The 21,478-nt window shown below is 36.6% G+C and overlaps 2 protein-coding genes across 3 annotated transcripts; one reads left to right on the forward strand and one right to left on the reverse strand.

Annotated features, from left to right (window-relative positions):
* The first annotated feature begins 590 nt into the window (after positions 1–590).
* Positions 591–7,096, forward strand: sult3st1 (sulfotransferase family 3, cytosolic sulfotransferase 1). 2 transcript variants are annotated; one of them, XM_042725433.1, is made up of 7 exons: positions 591–609; positions 5,176–5,337; positions 5,818–6,023; positions 6,162–6,288; positions 6,415–6,509; positions 6,596–6,770; positions 6,859–7,096. In XM_042725433.1, the coding sequence occupies exons 2-7, from the start codon at positions 5,196–5,198 to the stop codon at positions 6,984–6,986; spliced, it is 873 nt and encodes a 290-aa protein (XP_042581367.1). In that variant the 5' UTR covers positions 591–609; positions 5,176–5,195; the 3' UTR covers positions 6,987–7,096. The 2 variants fall into 2 exon arrangements, with proteins under 2 accessions (XP_042581367.1, XP_042581364.1); XM_042725430.1 differs by lacking the exon at positions 591–609 and having other exon boundaries at positions 5,123–5,337.
* A 660-nt stretch (positions 7,097–7,756) lies between these two features.
* Positions 7,757–14,202, reverse strand: eif3d (eukaryotic translation initiation factor 3, subunit D). The gene is made up of 16 exons (XM_019092092.2): positions 14,053–14,202; positions 13,023–13,148; positions 12,859–12,904; positions 12,587–12,723; positions 12,392–12,477; positions 12,230–12,302; positions 10,706–10,827; positions 10,483–10,615; positions 10,202–10,349; positions 9,593–9,723; positions 9,396–9,481; positions 8,868–8,997; positions 8,645–8,787; positions 8,365–8,557; positions 7,939–8,032; positions 7,757–7,848 (listed from the first exon to the last, which is right to left on the reverse strand). Exons 2-16 carry the CDS (start codon positions 13,143–13,145, stop codon positions 7,835–7,837), a joined length of 1,659 nt encoding a protein of 552 aa, XP_018947637.1. The 5' UTR covers positions 13,146–13,148; positions 14,053–14,202; the 3' UTR covers positions 7,757–7,834.
* Positions 14,203–21,478: the final 7,276 nt, after the last annotated feature.

The raw sequence follows: 21,478 nt of genomic DNA on the forward strand, positions 1-21,478 counted from the left end.
TTATGTGTGTCTTATGTGTTGAGGACTTATGATTCACAATGGAGTGTTTATATTTTGGACAAGTAGTCTGGTTAGATCTCACCTGTAGATCTGAGTAAAAGCATTTGCTGTTGTGCATTGTTTGCTCTTAGGGTGGTGTGAGTTTCAATTGCTTCAGTTAAACACTGACAGATCGAATGATGTGATAAAATGGGTGTATAAGCATAAACGGATATTCTGAAAGCCACAGACTGATTCCAGCAAATGAATGATTACAAATGTTGCAGCTTACAATTTTTTTTTTTCTTACAAAGAATATTCAGGACTTTTTTCAAAAGCAATTGCAAATTGTATTTTCAATTGCGTTTTCAACATGTGAATGCATAAATTGTGACATATTCCAAATGCAATTGCAAATCTTGCAAAATACAATTTGCAATTGCTTTTGAAAAAAGTCATGAATATTGTTCCATAGGATCAGGTACAGATGTGAAGTTATGATGGCCTCTGGTGGTGAGTCGTGGACGCTGCAGTGGTGGATGTTTTTAGTGAGGTCCTGATGGTCCTGACTCCTTCCATCGTTCACTGTCTGCAGCTCTGATGAACGCTACTTCTGCCACTGAGAGGCTGGTCAGTGCTGTTATTGTACATAGCTGAGTATTTCTGTTCCTCCTCTGTAGAAAAACAAGAAAAACTGTTAAGAAGAACTGTTAAGAAAATACTTAGACGCCATATTGAATTTAACGCGAATAAAAACAAGGCTGAGGGACAGACGCACGCACTGTATAAAGGAACTAACGTTAGATCACGTTATTTTTCACACAACTTTAAACTTTAATTTTTATTTTTTATTTTCTCGGAAAAGACGTTTTATCAGCTGAAGAATAATAATTGGTATGTTGTTAAACAACACTCGTTTGTCACAGGCTGTCAAAATGGGGGTGAGTGACCGTGTACACACACGTACACACAGACACACACATATAGCTAAATACGTAGGCTATATATAGAAAATACGTATTTTTCAATTAAAGACATCTTATAGATTTAATATGGGTTGCTTTTAGTGCTTGACACCTTTTTATTGGTCAGTTTGTGTTTCAAGAACAAGGTCCAAGGTTAAGAATTATGCTAATTACTTAAATGTAAAATATTATTCTCTGTTCAACAATATTACAGTAGTGAAAGGCGACTTCCCTTACTGATCGCATAGCAGACATATCACCCTGCAGCTCAAGACTGGCTGCCCACTGAAGCTAAGCAGGGTTGAGCCTGGTCAGTACCTGGATGGGAGACCTCTTGGGAAAACTAGGTTGCTGCTGGATGTCTAGGTGTTAGTGAGGCCATCAGGGGGAGCTCACCCGGTGGTCTGTGTGAGTCCTAAGGCCCCAGTGTAGTGATGGGGACAATATACTGACAAAAAGCACCGTCTTTTGGATGAGACGTTAAACCGAGGTCCTGCTTTGAGATGCTTTGAGTGGCCAGAAAAGCACTATATAAATGTAAGGAATTATTATTATTAGAGCTGTAGTCAAGTCCAGCTTTGTCGAGTCCAAGACAAGTCCAAGACCAGGACTTGTCGAGACCGAGTCGAGACAGAGTCCAAAGAGGTTCGAGTCCAAGTCAAGTCCAAGTCCAAAGGTTTGAGTCCAAGTCAAGACCGAGTCCAAATGAGAGAAAAAAAAGGATCCTCTTCATACTTAACTACTGATAATGTATGTGATGCGAGAGACAGCATATCTCCTATTCTAAGAAAAGAATTTTACATTATTATTTGTAATGATCAAAAAGCATGTGCAAAGTAACAACTCTGTAGGACAGGGGTCTCCAAACCCCAATGCCCTGCAGAGTTTAGCTCCAACTGGCCTTAACACACTTATTTGGAAGTTTCTAGTGTGTCTAGTAAGAGCTTGATTAGCTGGTTCAAGTGTGTTTAATTAGGGTTGGAGCTAAACTCTGCAGGACACCGGCCCTCTAGGACCGAGTTTGGAGCTGTAGGATAAAATAATTTTTATGTACTTTATTTACATTTAATTAACTTTATAATGCTGCTGTTTGCTGACATCATGTCTGTAGTCCTAAATTAAATTGACTGATGCCTTGGCACAGCGCACACACATGCAAAGCTCAGGATATGACGCATGCGCACGGTTAAGGCTAGAAGGGCTACATTTGGCTCTACTGGGCATGCGCACATAAATACAGCCTAATTTGCCACACTGTACAACATTGATTAGTATTTCATTATTGTAAAGGGTAAGTTTAAGGCTATGTAGGTGTAGACGTTAATAAAACACAATCTAACAGGCAGAAAATTAAATTAGAAACATTTAGTCATTTAGCAGACACTTTTATCCAAAGCGACTTACAAATGAGGACAATGGAAGCAATCAAGATCAACAAAAGAGCAATGATATATAAGTGCTATAACAAGTCTCAGTTAGCTTAAACAGTACATGTAGCAAGGGCTTTTACATAATATAATAAATAAAAAGAAAACAGATAGAATAGAAAAAGAATGGAGCAAGCTAGTGTTAGAGGTCTTTTTTTTTTTTTGCTTTTGTTAATTGTATAATAAATGAAAAGAAAACAGAAAGAATACAAAAAGATTAGAAAGCTAGTTCATTTTTTTTCTTTTTAAGAATAGAATTAGAATAGTGAGGGCTAAAGTTAGAGGGTCAAATAAAGATGGAAGAGATGTGTTTTAAGCTGATTCTTGAGGATGGCTAAGGACTCAGTTGCTCAGATTGAGTTGGGCAGGTCATTCCACCAGGAGGGAACATTTAATTTAAATGTCCGTAAAAGTGACTTTGTGCTTCCATCTTAGAAACATTGCCAAGCTACGAAACATGTTACCTGTTCCTGATGCAGAAAAGCTAGTTCATGCATTCATGACCTCTAGACTGGACTATTATAATGCACTGCTAGGTGGTTGTCCTGCGTCTTCAATAAACAAGCTACAGGTAGTCCAAAATGCAGTGGCTAGAGTCCTTACCAGGTCAAGAAAATATGATCATATTACCCCAATTCTACAGTCTCTGCATTGGTTACCATTTAAGTTCTTTATCAGTTACAAATTATTATTACTTACCTACAAGGCCCTTAATGGTTTAGCTCTTGCGTACCTAACTAGTCTTCTACAAGCTCCAGTCTGTATCCAAAACACCTGAGAAGAGATGATGCCAACCCCTCAGAGGACCTCAGATGAGGCCAACCCTGAAACAACATACAGAACTACCACATTTTGCTATAAGTTTGATTGCATCATATAATAATTGCTATAGTTAGTGTTCATTGTTTGTTTGATTACGTCTTTAATTTATTTTTCTGCACATTTCTGCCATATGTACACAAACTGACAGTCACCACTGATAAGCTACTACTAAATATTGTAGAAACTTACTTTTCTGTAAAGTTGCTTTGCAACAATTTGTATTGTAAAAAGCACAATACAAATAAACTTGAATTGAATTGAATCAAACAGTGTTGTAAATACAACTTAACCACTGATTTCTAGTTGTGTCCTCTTTTGGAAGGCCAAACAAAGTATTTTCATTTTCACATGAAACAGGTCTCCACAACATGGCGTCGGCAGCAACAGCGAGAAACAAAGGTTACCCCTTTTTTCTTTGTGTGAACATTTGGGCAGTGTTAAGCAAATCTTCCCACATCGTGACGTATCACAAATATATGACAAATATGTCAAACATCAAGTTAATTAGTTTTAAAATTTTATATTTAATTCAAATGCATTAATACTAAATTTAGGTTTAAAATCTTAATGACTGTACAGTACATGATAACATGGAAGGGGATAGCCGAAATAAATGTAATACTGTAGCCATTTTAGAAAACAGTAAGCATTAATAATCTTATACCACCTCCCATATGAGCAGTTTCATTTACCATAAGTCACATTACAATTTTGTGTTGCTTGGTCTGAATTGGTAGAACTAAAGACAGCAATAAAAAGACTGTATGAATATCAGCTGCTGGCTATTGAAATTATTGCTCCCGTGATAATAGTATTATATAATAAGCACACACCAGATTGGTCTGTAGACACTAATTGCTTCATTAAATTTTTGTTTGGCGCATGTCTTATCGATTGAAGTTTATTATAGGTCTTTTTCATTAAGTGTTACAAATATCACACACTGTAGGTCTACCTCATTTGACATTACCAAACATCTGATGAATATGACTTAGGCCTTATTTCACTGCCATGACTTCTTATTGATGTCAGAGCATTAGGGAAAATTTTATAGCAGTAATGAAAATCTCTGAACAATCCCTTTAGAAAATTTAGTAAAATTAGCAAGTTCTGTAAAATGAAATAAGTAGGTTACTAACACTGATTGTAGTAGTCTAACTATAGCATTGTAGCAGACATTTGGATTCTTACTAAATAGTATGGACAGTTTAGAAAAGTGAGTGAATCTTATTTTTTAACTACATCTGTGGTAGTTATAGTCTACTTTCTAAATTACATAACAAACACAATTTACACTACAAAACCCGGCTACATAGAACAAACCATTGTAATCCTTTTTTTTTTTTAATCTGTGGTTACAATGCTCTAATGACAAATAACACAGTTTAACTCATTACTATCGCAGTAACTTGTACATACATTTAATAAAGGACAGTCAATCCAGAAGAGTGTACTGACCATGACAGTGGGAAACTTCTGTTATCTCATCCATTCTGATCCAGTCTGTTCAGTGTTTCTTGGTCAAATCTGCTGCTATCCTTACAAAACTTTCTTTATTTTCTGACTTGATTGTCTGTTACAGCTGAAACGTTTTGACTGGGACATATTTCATTCGTCCTCTTATGTAAATATTGTTCTCTCTGTATATTGTTAGAGCAATCATGTATCAGTTCTGAGCAGGCTGTGTTTACTGTCATAAATAGCCAAAGTATACAAACCATGAAGCCCACACCTGTTGCTTACTAACTTTTATGCTGTTTAAGAATTTATATATGCTTTATTTTCAAATCAGTTATAGTTCTGTACAGATTTGTAAATATGCCTTTTTAGTTATAATATAGTAGGCTCTACTATATAGAGGACTCTATATCATTATAATTAATTATTAACACCCAGCCTGGGCTGTCACTTTTTGCACACTAAATTCTGCTTCCACACTGATTCCAAAGTTCATCTGCTTGTGCGGTTTCTTCACATTGCAGGTGGATTGAAGTGCAGCATAATGGAAAGCCTTAACAACTATCTATTTAAATATAAGGGCTATGTTTTCGCAAAAGGTGAAACCACCGGGGAGTACATTGACTCTCTTCAGCATTTTGAGATTCGTGACAGTGATGTTTTTTTGGTGACATATCCCAAGTCAGGTAAGATGATCAAGAAATATTTCAGCGTTTCAGTTTAAAAATGTTTTTCTTTACATAAAACAATTTATTATACTGGGTTTCTTCAAGGAGGGGCCATGATTACCGATTCTGTTGACAGGACAAGAGAGCAGAAGTTTCACATTTTAATGTAAAAACCTCTTAAGGGTATACAGTCATTCATATTGGCACATGTTTATGTTATGGCCAAAAACGACAGACAGACAGACAGATTTTTTTAATTCATCAGTAAAGGGGGTTTTATGACTCACGATCCAAATGGTGGCACTACATGGTGCTAAAGTAGACTAAATAGAGACTCAAAATCTAATAAATGCTAAGATACTGAACCAATAGCAAACACTACAAATTATTGGCATGACATCTGGTCCCAGTCCCCTTCATTAAGTATGCTGCTAACCGTGTGTGTGGGTTTTTTTTTTTTCCTCTTTGGTTGTAACATACTGAACCATATTTTTGCAGGTACAATATGGACACAGAACATTATAAATTTAATTTGTGAGGACACTACAGACAAATCTAAATTTCCCAACAATCTTGAGAAGATGCCTTGGTTAGAGTACCGTGAAGGCCGACCTGACTATTCCTTGCGGCCGTCTCCACGGTTATTTGCCACCCATCTCACACCCACACTGATGCCACCAGGCCTTAGGGACAAAAGAGGAAAGTTAAGTATTAAGGCAGTCTCTTATGCAAAAAGTAAAATGAATAACTACTTCAATAAGTATTATTTTGTGTGGTATTTTTTTTTAAACAGATTTTGTTTGGTCGAAGCCTCAATGCTCTCTGTGTCTTTTAAACAACAGATTGTGTACGTGCTTAGAAATCCAAAAGACAATGCAGTGTCATATTATCACTTTAGTCTCGTCTGGGCTAAGCTTGAGAAACCCAAGAGCTTTGAAGACTTTCTGCAGCAGTACCTAGCAGGAAATGGTAAGCAATACAGCACATTAGAATATTTTTAACCTGTTAAATGTCCACACCAAATTCAGGACAAATTGTTTTTGTACAGTAGGTGTCACTTTAAACAGAACTATCAAGTCATACCTCATGTTTTAGTTGGCGGTTCATCTTGGTTTGATCATGTCCAAGAGTGGTACACTAAAAGAGACCAGTACAGCATCCTTTTCCTGTCATATGAAGACATGGTCATGGTGAGTAATCACAGCCTCAAAATATGTCAAAACCATTTGCAGGATGCTAAATATTAAAGATTTATTTTTATACCTTCCACATTCAGGATCTCAGGACAGCGGTGGAGAAAATCTGCAAGTTCTTGGAGAAAAATCTGGATGACGCTGCTATCGCACATATTGTGGAGAAGGCCACTTTTAAAAACATGAAGAAGGACCCGAGGGCAAACTATGAATTCATCCCTGGTGATCTACTGCTTAAGCCCCAATTCATGCGCAAAGGTCGGTGTTCAGAGGTTATAATCTTGGGAAGTGTAGATAAGATGAATCCTTCACTTACACGGTTGTTATAATTGGTCTGATGTTGCAGGCACAGTGGGAGATTGGAAGAACACATTCACTGTGGCACAAAATGAGATGTTTGACCAGATCTTCAAAGAAAGAATGAAGAACATACCACTGCATTTCATCTGGGACTTGGACACCAAAACAAATTGAAACTATTCACAAAACAAAAGAACCAGCATGTTTTGCCATTGGACCTTAAACACTATTTACTGGGAAATCTAATGTTAAAATCTTCCAAATAAATGATCATTGTTTCTGAAGAAGAGCCCCATTGGCTATGAATCCCAAAGGTTTTTATTTATTTTAAAAAATTAATACCTTTTATTCAGCAAGGATGCATTAAATTGATTTAAAGCAGGGGTCCTCAACTCATGGACCTCGAGAACGCTTTCCTGCAGAGTTTAGCTCCAACCCTAATCAAACACTTTAAGCAGCACAGCTACTTTCAATATTGACAAGTAATGTTTACTGAGCACAAACTCAGAATATTAGATTGATTTCTGAAGGATCATGTGACACTGAAGACACTGAAAATTCTGCTTTGCCATCAGGAATAAATTACATTTTAAAAATATATTCAAATAGATAAGTAGTTAAATTATAATATTTGAAAATGTTTTTGCTGTTTGATCCAATAAATGCAGCCTTGGTGAGAACTCAACGTCAGACCTTTCATTTAATTTCATAGACACTTTGAGGTTATACATTTCATCAGCATGTTTGTTCCCTGGGAATCAATCCCATGGTCTTGGCATTTATAACACAATGTTTTAACAATTAAGATTAAATAACATGATTTATCAGGATGAGTTCTTAAATGAAGCGCCATTTAGAACCTACTCTATAATGATTGAAATAGGAAAGGCAGTCAAACCTGAATGTGCTCATTTTTAAACAGACAGAGTCATCACCACAGTAAATGAATAATCAATTATCTTTATTCAGCTCTGACAGCGTTGAAACACACAATGCCAGCAGCTGTGGTAGTTAATGATGCCTTAATTGTCTTCATCTGTTGGGAGAAATTAAAAATGCATCAGAAACAGAGGCAACCAGAATAGTATGGAAAAAGAAAAAGTGAGAAACAATCTGTTATCCTCACCCTCTTCATCTTCTTCCTCATCCTCATCATCCTCCTCTTCATCTTCATCTGAGCTGAAGGTTCCATCAGGCAGGCTGTACACCCTAATTACTTGCTGTTAGGGACACACACACAAAAAAAAGTGTTATGCATTAATTATAATGTTGATTGCACAAAAATACTTTGAAGTTGTCAAGGTGATTCCTACTGGCACAGTATTGCAGCTAAAATTAACACCACCGATACCACGCAGGTGTGTTAAACAGTGTATTTAATTTTTCTACTCAAGGTTTGCTCATAATAAAGGATGCTTAGATGGGTTTTATATATAAATAAGACAAAACTACTCCTCGAGTAGATTTGGAGCTTCCTGTTTGGCTGCAGAATATCAAATATCTCAATTCTGCAATGCAACAGACTAGAAACCCAGCACAGCTTCCTCCTTGCCTTATTAGGGTCTTTAAGGATGAGGTATTTGCCCTCCTCCAGCTTTCGACAGATGTCGATCACGCAGCGCAGGATGCCCCAGGCGTTCTCCATGCTCAGGTTAATTTGGCTGGCAAACTCGTTGGGCTTGAACTGCTGTGTTCCCAAGACGACATGCCTAGATGAGTCCTTGACATGATAACGGGAGACGTACCTAAAGAGAGAAGGATGTGCAGTGAGAAATCAGATAGGAAATGACTTGAAAATCAACATCACATAGAAACGGTTCTATAGTTCTCACCCTAATTTGAGGTACTCCGATCCCGCGAGAATAGCACAGCAGGTCCAACGGGCCAGTTTGTAACTGTTGTTCTTCAGCTCTGTGGCAAGAACCGCTCCTCTCTGGGAATCTAGTTTCTGTCTCCAGTCCACTCCATTGCAGTACTGTCAAGAGCAAAGAATTATATCACCTGTTTCTCTGAAATGGCCAAATACAATTATCCAGCTCTCTTTCTGTGTCTTACTCGGGAGTCCCACTCGTTCAGGGTCTTGACATTGATGAAAGAGACTTCTCCGTTTGCGCCAGTCATCACTCCATCATGCTCACAGCGCACAATGAGGTCAATGTCATCCCCCAGCTTCCACCTCCGGTACCTGAGAATCAGTCAGGTAAGGTCACTACTTCAAATTTTATATTCTTTGTTAGCAATTAATAATCCCTTATAATGTATGTGTTTATCATTCTTAGGCGGTTAGGCAAACAGCACTCAAATATATCAAATTTTTAGGCCCATGTATATTCTGTAACTAAATGAAAGTCAAATCTGATTTAAAGCCACATATGGAAGCAAAAAGAAAAGAAAACATGAAAAGAGAAAAGGCAAAAAACAGATGAGGAAATGGAAAAAGAATGATTTTTTTCAGCCTGTCGATAAATTTTATGGTAAATTGTGAAAAGGGAAAAAAACTAAATAAATAATTTTATCTATATATAAATGTGTGTGTGTGTGTGTGTGTGTGTGTGTGTGTAGCTAGCAGAGTTCAGCACAAACCTGTAGGCAACAGACGCCACCTCACTCTTCTCCGTGTCCTCCTCAACAAATGGGTTAGGATTAGGGAACTTGTACCTCTCTCCTCCCTGATACCAAATCAACAAAAAACATTCACACAAATGTCTTTGTCTGAAATAGAATTTGGATGTTCATGTATTGTGTTAATGGCCGTTTTCTGTGGAGAAACACAGGCATACCATTCTGAGACACTGCTGGCTGAAGTTGTGATTGATGTAGGTGGCCTCCATGGCCAGGTTTCGGGGGGAGTTGAGGGAACTGCCCTCGTCCTGAGGAGGCTCATTCGCAGTCTCACTCACAGTAAGCAGGTCTACAAGGGAGAATAGTTTAAGCTTTAAAACTGCAGATACTACTTTATGCAGCAAAAACATAAATAATTGGATTATCGGGGCTTGACAGTAAGGATTTTATTTTATTTTTTTTTTACCAGAAATCACATTAGTTTTCAATGACTCAACCAACAAACGAAAAAACTATTTTATTTTTGAACCATTTTGATGTCAGAGATAAATATGTTTTTCATTCAACGTTAAAGGTTAGAGTTAATAAACACTTGTGATAATTTTTAAATAAATCTTCAATGAAATAAAGATGTGGCACAGTGTGAAACTGTGCTTCTCGTCTGGTGTGCGACCCCCTTTATGCTGACCCTGGGCAATCCTTTTTTGAGCACTTCATATCAACCCAAGAGAAAATGCAGGCTCCCTCGAGTTAAATCAGAATATGGCCAGAATAAGACTTTGACATCTATCAAAATGAGGCACACTCAATCTGAAGCAAATGCTTACCAAAATCAGAGTTGTCTCTCTTGTCAAAAAAGAGCTTGTTGCCCACACGCTGAACGATGATATCCCAGGAGTTGACTGAGCGTGTGCAGCACATCAGAGTTGCCAGGATGGCATCAGTGGCAAACACATTGCCCTGGGTTTTTGCCAACTGTGGATGTTATTTTCAGAACAAAATAAATTAGCATTGCCATTTATATTAGAAAAAAAGACATCCATGAGAATGTCAGGCACAAGCAGCAATGACAACTGAAGTGGCCGCGTGTGAGTGTGCTTTGGAGTACCTTGCGGATCACAGGGTCATCAGTGGTGGTAACGGTGTGGAAGATCCTCTTGATGCTCTTGAGTGGTTTTTCGTTGCGTGTGGTGATGCGATCGAAAGCCTTGTCGTAGTGCTCAAGAGCTCCACAGCACTCACTGAGAAAAAGAAACTCAATCAAGGACTCCCTCAAGAGCAACTAGTACGAAATTATCTATCAGGGACATCAGTAACGTCAGAGTGCTTACATGTCAGCCGGGTCAGCCACATCCATGTATCTCATTTTCATGAGCCTGGGGAAGTCCATCTCCTCCTTCACCTCCCAGTCACTGCGCACCTCCACAGAGGAGTCCCTGGGCTTCAGCTGGGCCTGAGGTCATGGGAGAAGATGAATGTAGAATGATATTTAGCCAATGAAGGAGCAGGAAAGTGAAAAGCACTGAGAGTTTTGTACCCAGTTGATCCTGAATACTAAAACTAGGGAAGGGCAATATGACCAAAAACTTGTATCACAAAAAGAGTCATTTTATTTCACAATAACATTATCACAAAATAGTTATTTTTGCTTGAACTAAGTTGTTACATCTAAAATTAATTTCTTATTAATTGTTTACAAATTGTTACATCTAAAATTAATTTCTTATTAATTTCATAATTTGACTTGTAAATGGGTTCAAAAACATCATAGCAAAAACCAATGCTAGTCTAACTACAGCAAATTTAAAAAAAAAAAGTTCAAGCTTATTGAAGACTAATAGACAGTAATAATAAAAGAACAAAAACTGTACCAGCAGAAACTAATTATGAGCAAAAGAACAAATAAATACAATAGAACAAAGATACAAGTGAAACAGTACTTTACAATTTTCAGGTAAGTATAGCTATCAGAAATATTAAATACTTTATAAATAAAATCATCAAATTTAAAAACAAAACAGAATAGTCTTCATTGTATGAATTAAATATAGATTACTCTTTATTAAATCTACAAAAGTGTTTTGTTAGATTAATATTATTCTGTCACTTTAAGACCTAAAGCACAGCTCTAATATACTGACGCCCAGCTGTTCAGATTCACTTAAGACATAGGCCTAACCAACTGTTTACATGTACACATGCAAAGACAGCAATTTTGACATTTTAAGCACAATAAGCTATGAAAAATAACTCAATTCAGAACTCAAACGTTGTGTGACCGGTATCCTTGTGCATATGAAACAAATAGAGTTCTTTTTCATTGCTTATTGAGCTTCAACTATTTCAAGATTGTTTGCTTGTTTAAGTACAAGGCTTAAAAACACAAGAAAATGATAAAACGTCATATGAGCATAACCACCATAGAAATGATAACTGATTATATAGTCTCTTATGGATAATACAGAATCTTAATGAAGTATTTATGTAAACAGTCAGTAAATATAAAAGGACATGAAAAAAGGTCAAAATCTCCATACAGAATATCTGACGATAAACTTGGAAAAATGACTATTTAATGGAGAAACATTTAAAGGCTTTATGCTATATGAACTCATATTTAACATTTTTCTTAAAAACGTATACGCAGCATCAAAATTGGTACTGCGAACTATGAAATATCACTGACGGATGAATGAAAAGTCAAATGCTGAAAAAAGACGATGGTAAAACATGATTGGTAGTGACAGTGTGCAAAAAATTATAACTGAAATAAGAAAATGAAAGTGGAGGTGAAATGCTGTTGTGCTGGAGATCAAAGAAAAGATGAAAAGAGATCAAACGGATGAATTTCATACCTGCGACTTCTGATCCCACTTTTGCCGAACTCCAAATTGCTTCTGGAATTTCTTCTGCAAGCGCATACGGTCCCTATTCAGAGAAAGATGAGGGTAAGTTCGTGTTGACAGGTCACAACAGAATTTTTGTGTGCCCCCCCCCTCTCTATAATCAGAACTGACCTTTCCTTCTGCTTGGCACTCTTAGGCAAGGTCTGCATGTTGAACTGAGTAAGGGTCCTGCGATCTTTATCTCTCCGAAGATTCCTCTGTAGAACAGAAGCACAGAATATGATAAAGACTCAGAAACGAGTGAACATGGAGGTTAGAAGAGAAGTTGGAGTATGAGAGCAAGAATGGAAATGTTCAGAAACCTACCTGAGCAAACCGCATACGGTTCTTCTGATAGGCGGTCTTCTGAGTCTTGGCAGTGTCCACCAACTGGAAGCTGGTCTCATCCTCCTCATGGAAGTAAGCATACTGACTGCCGCCTCCAAACTGAGACGAGTATTTATCTAAACAGAACAGAGAACCACCATTATGATTATGACTTACAACTGACTATAGCAAAAAAGGAAGGATATTTCGCTCACGTATATAGCAACTGCTGTTGGGGGAATGCAAATAAAAATAAATGTGCAAACACTCACTTGTGTATCTCTTATCCTGGTATGTTGCACCAGTCCAGTCTGCTACCTGTGTACAAAAATAATTGCAATTCACTTTTTTGGGGAAAAAAAACCATTATGATCATCCACCTTTCAGTGTCTAACAATGTATTAGAATTGGCCAGGGAATATTAAAGATAATTTACCTTTCCCAGTCGGTCTCCCTTACTGAAAGGCTGGTAGGGCATGTCTTTAAACTTCTCAGGAACAGCACAAGGACCCCATCCTGACGGGTTGTCCTGGATCACAGGTGCATGGAACTTTGCCATTGCCTTAAAAAAGATGTACATAATTAGCAGAATAACACAAGGCACCACTTTAATTCATTTCTATATATTATATTTTATGATTATATACTTCTATTCTGCCTTCTGTCTCTTATATTTGAGCACGGGCTTTAGACTAAACATTACTAGCATAAGCAGTCAATTAAGAGCAAAAAGTGAATAATGCAAGTAAAAGAAATAGCATTCTTTTATCATTGAAAAAAAAGAGATAAAAGCATAGCTTTCATCATTAAAAAAAAAAGTGCAATACCCAACACAATACCTATACTTTTTTTATTCAGATCATTTTGTACACACATATTTTGTCTCTGTAAAGCCGGTTCCGGACACATGACCTAAAGCTTCGTTCTCATTGGTCAGTGAGTATTCTTTGACTGACGAAACAAGAAAAATCGATATACAGTGCGAAAATAATATTATTGAATGAATTCGACAAAGAGAACTAATTCGTTAGAACGTTTTATCGCGAGAAACAGCACTTGGAATGAACAGGACTGCAGATGCTCACATCTATGATCAGTGTGCCACTGTGCAGCAGAATTTCTACGACAAAGATTTTACCAGCGGCCATAATGAAAAGTCTCACAGCTAAATAACTCGCACACAAGAACCCTTCCGTCGCCGTTTGGCAGTTTTTAAAAGCATAGGTTAATACTCTACGAAAGTCTCTGACAAGTTGTCGACAATAGAGTCTGACTGACAAACAGCCGCGCGGAAGATTGAGCGCGTAATCAGCTGATGCACTCAGCAGTAACGTTAGCAGTGCACATGCTTCCTCTCATTACACGAGAACTAACCGATCTCAGGAATTTCCCGCGAGCTTCAGTTTTTCGCGTTTGTTCTCGACTGTTATAATACACTATCTGAGATCATTTCAAGCAAAACCTACCTTTACTAGAGTTCAAATTCGTATTTATTGAAGGTTGCACGACTACTCCCGGACGGTGGGGTGAGAGCCCGTGCCATAAAGGAACTCGTCACTCCAAATTTACGACACTTCACAAATAAAATAAAAGTCTGCAGTATTTGCGAAGGTCTCATGAGCAAAAGCGCACACTCTGATCTTGGTTGTACAAGGAAGAACAATGATTTAGACGTGCCAAATAAGTATATAAAAAAAATAAAAAAATAAACAAACATTGGCCTGAAAACACAAACAAACAATTCACATTTTAAAGAATAAATGGATCATAGGTCTGTACATTACACCATCTTTATTATATGTTTAATGCCAGTGTACCTGACTTGTTTTTGTGGGATAAATAAAGGAACTCATTTAAGACTGGTTTTGTATAAAAATGATGGAGATCTATTGAGAGAGGTATTGGATCACAGTGGGAGGAAACTGACACTTTCTAGGACATTTTCTAAGCTCTGTCGGTTATTTTTTATTTATTTATTTATTTTATTTTATTTTTTTCTTACCTGTGTCATTCCTGGTAGTCAGTGCCTCTTGTGTCCAGTCTTGCCTTAAAATTTTGTAAAAATGTTAAAATATCTATTTCAAAGCTGTCTTAAACATAAATAACCCAATTTTAAATTTTAAGAATATTGAAGCTGAGATTTTTATTATTATTATTATTATTATTTGAAACATTTACAGTATTTGAAACCACCAGGTATATCACCATTTTTCCCGTGTCCCCAGGCTTGTGAATCTCATTTCATGATAACAACTATCATGAGTGTTTTTTTGTTTGTTCGTTTACGTTGTTATATCAGTAACTTCTTTCTAATTTATTGATTTTTCAATGAATACATTTATTTTAACAATTATACATAATTTTGTTACGTCACACTAGGTAACAGTGATTTAATCCCAGTGTGTCCTTCTGTTTTTTCTTGCCAAATAACATGAATATCAGTAAATCTTGCAAATCTTGGTGTTTTTGTAGTGTGTGAAAATAATAAAGGAAGTTCCGTAAAAACAGTAAGATTTATTTGTAACATTAAAGTATTCAGCCTCTACAGTGTGAAACATGAAATATGGAAAAATGCATCCCCTACTGGCAACTTCACCTGCTTTTTAACTCTCTATAAAAGTTCCAGTATTGTTTAAAATTTGATTAACTGTTTTATGTTCTTCATTAATTAATATTTCAGGTAAAAAGTGATTGCTCTGGAGAGCCTCGAAACCCACTCAACTCCATTCATGTGCGTGTCAACAAGGCATGTGTTAAGTTGAGTTAACTGCAGTGTAGGCGGCACAGTTTGAGGCTGTGTGAGCCCAGTTCCTGGCCTCCTGGAGAGAAACACGTTCACACAAAAACCAAGAAGTCCCAAAAGAAGGCATCATGCAAAATAATAAATAAGTGTTTGTTGAAAATACTTCAATGCCATCTATTCATTTTCACTCTTGTGTATATATATATATATATATGTTATGATAATAACCACGTAATGTGCAGGCGTCTTATAAGTGACATGAAATTAGTTTATTGGAATCAAAATTTTTTTTTTATTTTTTGTATTTTCTCATTTTTCTGAAAATCTCCACTGGATTAAGGTTATTTCGTTTTTTTTTTTTTTTTTTTTTTTAAGTATGTAAATTGTAAATTTGTTATCCTCACTACTAGCCCCATTGCATCATAGTCATTTCCTTCACTCTATACTACACACACAGTGATAAAAAGCTAAATACCGGGCTGTGTTTATGCATTTCAGGTCTCGGACTGTGCCGAGAGCCCTTGTAGTGTGAAAAGCTTCATGCATTTATTCATGGGGAAGATGCTATGATCCAAGATGATGTAGAAAAGCGATGCTGAGCGCTCAGTTGAGTGAACTACTCAGCAAATGGAGCCAGAATCAGCATAGACGGCTGTCCGACACAAACACACAAAGGTCCTATGGGACACACTGGCATTTCAGTAATAATTGTGCTGTCTTTCTGTTCATTCAACGTGAAACTAATGAAGCAGACCCTGTCAAAGGTATAGACTGATGGTATTGTGTAACTTGACAGCTTTGATGGGATACTTACTGAGACATTCAGTGTTAATTCTACTGAAGAAACAGTTCAGACTCTATTGAAAGGTAAGAAACTGCAGATTTGGGCTGATTTAACAATCCCGAGGATGATATACTGTATGCCTTGAGGCACTGAAATGGTTTCTCTTTCCTGGAAATACTGCTTCTCCACTGGGTTTAGTTAGATTTGGGCCTCACAAATCCAATTGCTTCCCAAATTAACCCAGATAAACCAGTGACGTGGTTCTGGGGCTCCCTGATGTCGTTCCTCCTACAGCTTCCTGTATGCATCTCATAGAGTACCTGCTGTGTGCCGTCTCTCATATCATCAAACTATTTTAGGGATTCTCTCTACTGGTATTTTACATCTCTTCCGTTTTATCTTTGCCTTGATAGAACTGAGGCATATTTACTCTCTTGCTCTCATTAGGAGAGATTGGGAGTCCATTTGATGTTTAGGGAGCTTTTGCTAATGAAAAGAATTGCTCTCTGGACTGAGCACCACTTTATTTTAGTTATGTGATGTTAGACATTGATATGTGAAAGCAGAGCGATATCATCCTTCTTTCTCTTATAATGGGACATCTGGATCTGCAGTCATGCGAGAACAGTTTTTCCATTACACCCCGAGGCAAAAACAACACATTTGTGAGTGTTATCTTAAAACTGAGTGAGTGGGAAAGAATGTCAGTGTTCATATTTTTATATTCTCTTTAATGTGCCTGCTAATGCCACACTGTAAAATTTAAGAAATTATTTATTTAACACTTTGTACAGTTGGTGTCTTAATGTGACATGCTGAGATTTGTTAGACACATTTAACATAATATTACAATGACAATTTTGTCAGCATTGCAACAGTATAGCTTTGAAAGAAACATTAAGTTCACAAACCATGTGTTGTATATGAAACATCTCAGGACTTTATATTTCAATTGTGTTTATGGGAGCAAAATGGAAACTAGTGAATTTTTTATTATTATTATTTGTACTGTCCCTCAGACTTCTTTGTACCCCATTGTACAAGTTATGAAGTGAAGTCAGCTGTAATGGCCATCAAATAAGAATGAAAGTTTAAATGTGACTATAATGGAAAGAGTGGGAGTACATGATAAAACCACGATTTGATGGCAAATGCTGTTTAGAATTAATGTCAGAACATTCAAAGAAGATCAATTAAGTAAGAGACCACTTTCAATTATCTGGCAAAACAGTGGAAATATTTTTGGAGTAATATTGCAACAAATCAGACTTGACGTGGCAAAAAAATAAAAAATCAGTTCACAAGCTCAAATAGTTCAATTGTACCAATATAAATGTCTAAAATAACTCCTAAGGAGGTTTTTGACCTCTGGATGTTTAAATTATGTCCATTTTCATTGGAAACACATCATATTACATACTAAGTCCATACCAACAATAGTACAGAGACCAGTTCTCACTATTAACTAGTTGCTTATTAGCATTATAGCATATTTGCTGTTTATTTGTAATTATAAAGCACATATTAATGGCTTAATCTGCATGACCTCTAGATCCCCTAATCCTACCCAATACCTAAACCTAACAACTACCTTACTAACTATTTATAAGCAGCAAATTAGGAATTTATTGAGTCAGAAATCATAGTTAATAGTGAGAATTGGTCCCCAATCTAAAGTGTGACCGTACTAAACCTGTTGGCATGTGGACTCACATTTTATAGCGATAAATCAAAGCTGACGGCTGGTGAAGTGTAAGATCAGAGCTCTGACCCATGAGGTCATCACTGTGCACAGTTGGTTGCAGGGAGATAATAGGTGCAGAGAACCTATCAGACATTAACTGATTAAGAGTAATGGAAGTGTCTTGAGCTGAGCCAGTGAGGAAAGGTCAACGGATAATACAAACACACAAACCAGAATTACATGTAATAGTTTCCATCTCAAGGTGTGAGTATGTATTACGAACCATTTTATTTCAAATAAATGCCACTCTTTTGAGCATTCTATTTATTAATTAATTATTTTGGTAATCAAGGACGCATTCAATTGATCAAAATCTGTATAAACATTTATAGTGTTACAAAAGATTTATATTTCAAAGAAATGCTGTTTCTGTTGTATTCATCAAATAACCCTGAGGAATATATATAGAGATAGATAGATAGAGAGAGAGCGAGAGAGAGAGAGCATACAAGAATGATTGCTGAAGATTCATATGACACTGAAGATGAAAATAATACTTTTATAATTTATTATATTTATTTTAAAATGTACATAAAATTACATCAAAATATTGAAATAAAAAACGTTATTTTAAATTACATTGGTTGGCATAAGAGACATCTTTCAAAAGCTATAATAATAATAATAATAATAATAATAATAATAATAATAATAATAATACCATTCAAAATTTTTAAATTGTACTTACATCATGTCATTTTAAGGTTTTAATGGTGTCAACTAATGATTAGTTTAGTGTAGATAAACAGTGTAATGTATACAAGATATGCAAAGCTATGAACCTAATATCCTATTACTTTTATAACATTAACACTTGTTATTATTGATATTACATTACATATCTTTACTTTCTTTTTTTCTTCTTCCAGTTTCTCAAATACTTTGTTTTCCAACCACCTACTTACCTGCCACTCTATCTAATATCACCACATGAAACTTTTTTCTTTATTATTGTCTTCAGCCTTTTGGTCTCTTAGCAACATGAATCATTTCCTTTGAGGCTAGAGTGAAGTTGCAAAAGGTATGTGATTTACAATTTGGATTTCTCTCTTTCAGCTTCCATTTCAGTGCACATGTAAATATTGTTATTTTTGTTTCTGTTTATTCAGGGTGTTAAATTGAAACAAAACTTTTCAGAACAGTCTTTGCAGACAAGGAATGACTTTGTTAAAAATGAACATGTGCACGTGAGAACTAAAAGTCATCAGAATCTCTGGAACGGCAGCAGAGACCTTCACCTTTCTCAGAGACTTGCTGCACTGCAATACAATAACAGTCTGTCCATAAAAGCCACTAGCCTCTGGGGTTCTAAAGAAGGAGAAATCAATCAATCCTCGCTGCTCAAAGGTTTCTACACTCTGCAAATACTCGAGCCGCTGAGAGACAAGATATACCTTGAGTGTTCTCTCAGTATGTGATACTGAGAGGCAGCAAATTAGAGGTGGTGACATTTAATTTGGCTCCTTTGGTGAAGCGTCTCGCAGAACTCATGAAGGATTGCAATTAGGGTAGATGAGCTGTTTTACATCTTGGCCTGTCATTCATTTCCAGGTCATCCACAGGTCGCACAGCAGTACACTGCACCTCAATAAAAGCCAAGGCAGCTGCAGAGCCTGTTATTACCATCCCTGACACGGTGAGGATTTAAAAAATCACATTAAAAATGTATCACTATGTAATGAGAATGATATTTAGAGTGAGAGGTAAACATATTTTTGCCTTTGGATACATGTCTGCTTCTGCACCTGTTTCACCAAAAGCGAGTCCATAACAAAACAATAATATTGTGTGCAGAAATGCAGCCTATTGGAGTAATTGGCATAATTTGGTTCACAAATAAATATATCTAGCCTACACCTGCAAAGGTAGATGGAAAATTAATATTAATGAAGCCTCAATTTTCAAAATGATTTTGAGGAACTGTCTCAGAGAGAAACCCAAATAGCTTTCGAGATAATTGTGAAGAAAAAACAAGCGAAGGAGCTGAGATTGACACTTTGAGATAATGTCCTCTCAGGGCTCTCCATCCTGCAAGTGTAAGAGTACACCTGCTTTAGCATAAATGTAAGAATTTATACTCAATTGGAAAGACTAATTGAGTTGTTGGCGTCTCTCCAGTGTTCAGGGAGTGAAATGATCAACAGCTGCTATGTATTAAAGGTTTTCATGAAGCATTTCTTCCTTTAGCATACCTACTCTTTCTTCTTCATTGAGTGTTTTGCTGCAGTCATACACCTATCTAGAACAGGACCACTAAATTACATTTGTTTTTGTGCATTGTTTTGGAGAACGAGGAAGCATGACACTCTGGCATCCATTCATTTTTGATACCATTTTATCCTCTCCCAGCATCTCAGGCCACCCTGAACAGATGGCCAGTCCATCACAGGGTTCACACACACCTCCAGGCAATTTATAGTGTCCACTTCACCCATGCTGCATGTCTTTGGATGGACCCTTTTCACAAGACTGTGATGAAGCATTTCTATGGTCACCGGCATCGTAAATCCTCCAAAGTATTTTGTATTTTACATATTTTTTTTCAAAATGTATGTACATTTATAACACTATACTTTGTTTTATATTACCTTTGCATCAAATTCCAAAAAACTAGTTAACACTAATGCTGGGGTGTTTCAATGGGAGTGACAGTAAATTGTTCTCTCTATTGACTGCCTTTATCAGTTTTTTTTTTGAAAGTCATGAAAACACTATCATGGAGTTTCTCTTTTGCTATTTGAGCAAATGGGAATGCGAAAAATATATTTGTGGTATAGTCTCCCATTCACTGCTAAAGAAGTTTACCCAGCTATGATGACTTCTGCTGCTGACAACCCGGAAATGTGAAAAAGGTCAGTTGTGAGGGAAACCAGAGCAGTATACAGATACGGGGAGAACATGTAAACACCACAAGACATCCAGGCTAAGCCAGGACTTAAACAATGGACTTTTTTTTGCTGTGAGGTTACAGTGCTGCCCACTAAGCCACTGCTGTTCAGCAAGAAAAACAATTACTGACAAAATATCTACTGACTTTGAAACTTTGTAAATTTGCATCGGGACTATGACAACCATTGAGAAGTTCTAGCTAAAGTGACTGCAGTCTGAACAGGGGAAAACAAACAAACACAAACCAGAATTAACCGCGGATGATTTCATTTTCCACTCAAGTCGAGTCTGGGGTCTGCGATATACAGTATATCTTCTGCGATAATATGGTAAGTGTTGTTGTAATGATGTGCGATCTGACATTATCAAGTAGGATTTATCACCAAATCACACACAGAGTGCACGCACGCTGATGTATTAGTCTATTAAAACTCATTTTGTAGATGGCAAAAAATGCTTCTGTATGCCTTCTATATTTCTATACTTTAATATAGTTAACAATCTATATCACACAAAGAGTACCGTTTTTCTGCAGATATCGGCATGATAACTAATTTAATAATCATTTTATACAAGTTCAGTAAAGTTAGCAATTAGTGACTTACATTTTAGACATAGTAGTCTATTGCTTGTTTTTGCTCAATTTTGTCGACGAAAATAGCTCCAAACAAAGATCACAGCACTGTTTTGCGTCTCTGAGCAATGGTGTTTACTTATTGAATTAATCAGCTT

This window comes from Cyprinus carpio, chromosome A3 (assembly GCF_018340385.1).
Source record: "Cyprinus carpio isolate SPL01 chromosome A3, ASM1834038v1, whole genome shotgun sequence".
Taxonomy (NCBI): Eukaryota; Metazoa; Chordata; class Actinopteri; order Cypriniformes; family Cyprinidae; genus Cyprinus; species Cyprinus carpio.

Coding starts and splice junctions, on each gene's coding strand:
- sult3st1 (XM_042725433.1), top strand. CDS start 5,196: ATGGAAAGCCTTAACAACTATCTATTTAAATATAAGGGCTATGTTTTC. Junction 5,338..5,817: donor GGTGACATATCCCAAGTCAG/GTAAGATGATCA, acceptor ATATTTTTGCAG/GTACAATATGGACACAGAAC. Junction 6,771..6,858: donor GCCCCAATTCATGCGCAAAG/GTCGGTGTTCAG, acceptor CTGATGTTGCAG/GCACAGTGGGAGATTGGAAG.
- eif3d (XM_019092092.2), bottom strand. CDS start 13,145: ATGGCAAAGTTCCATGCACCTGTGATCCAGGACAACCCGTCAGGATGG. Junction 10,350..10,482: donor ATGACCCTGTGATCCGCAAG/GTACTCCAAAGC, acceptor TAACATCCACAG/TTGGCAAAAACCCAGGGCAA. Junction 8,033..8,364: donor TCCTTAAAGACCCTAATAAG/GCAAGGAGGAAG, acceptor TGTCCCTAACAG/CAAGTAATTAGGGTGTACAG.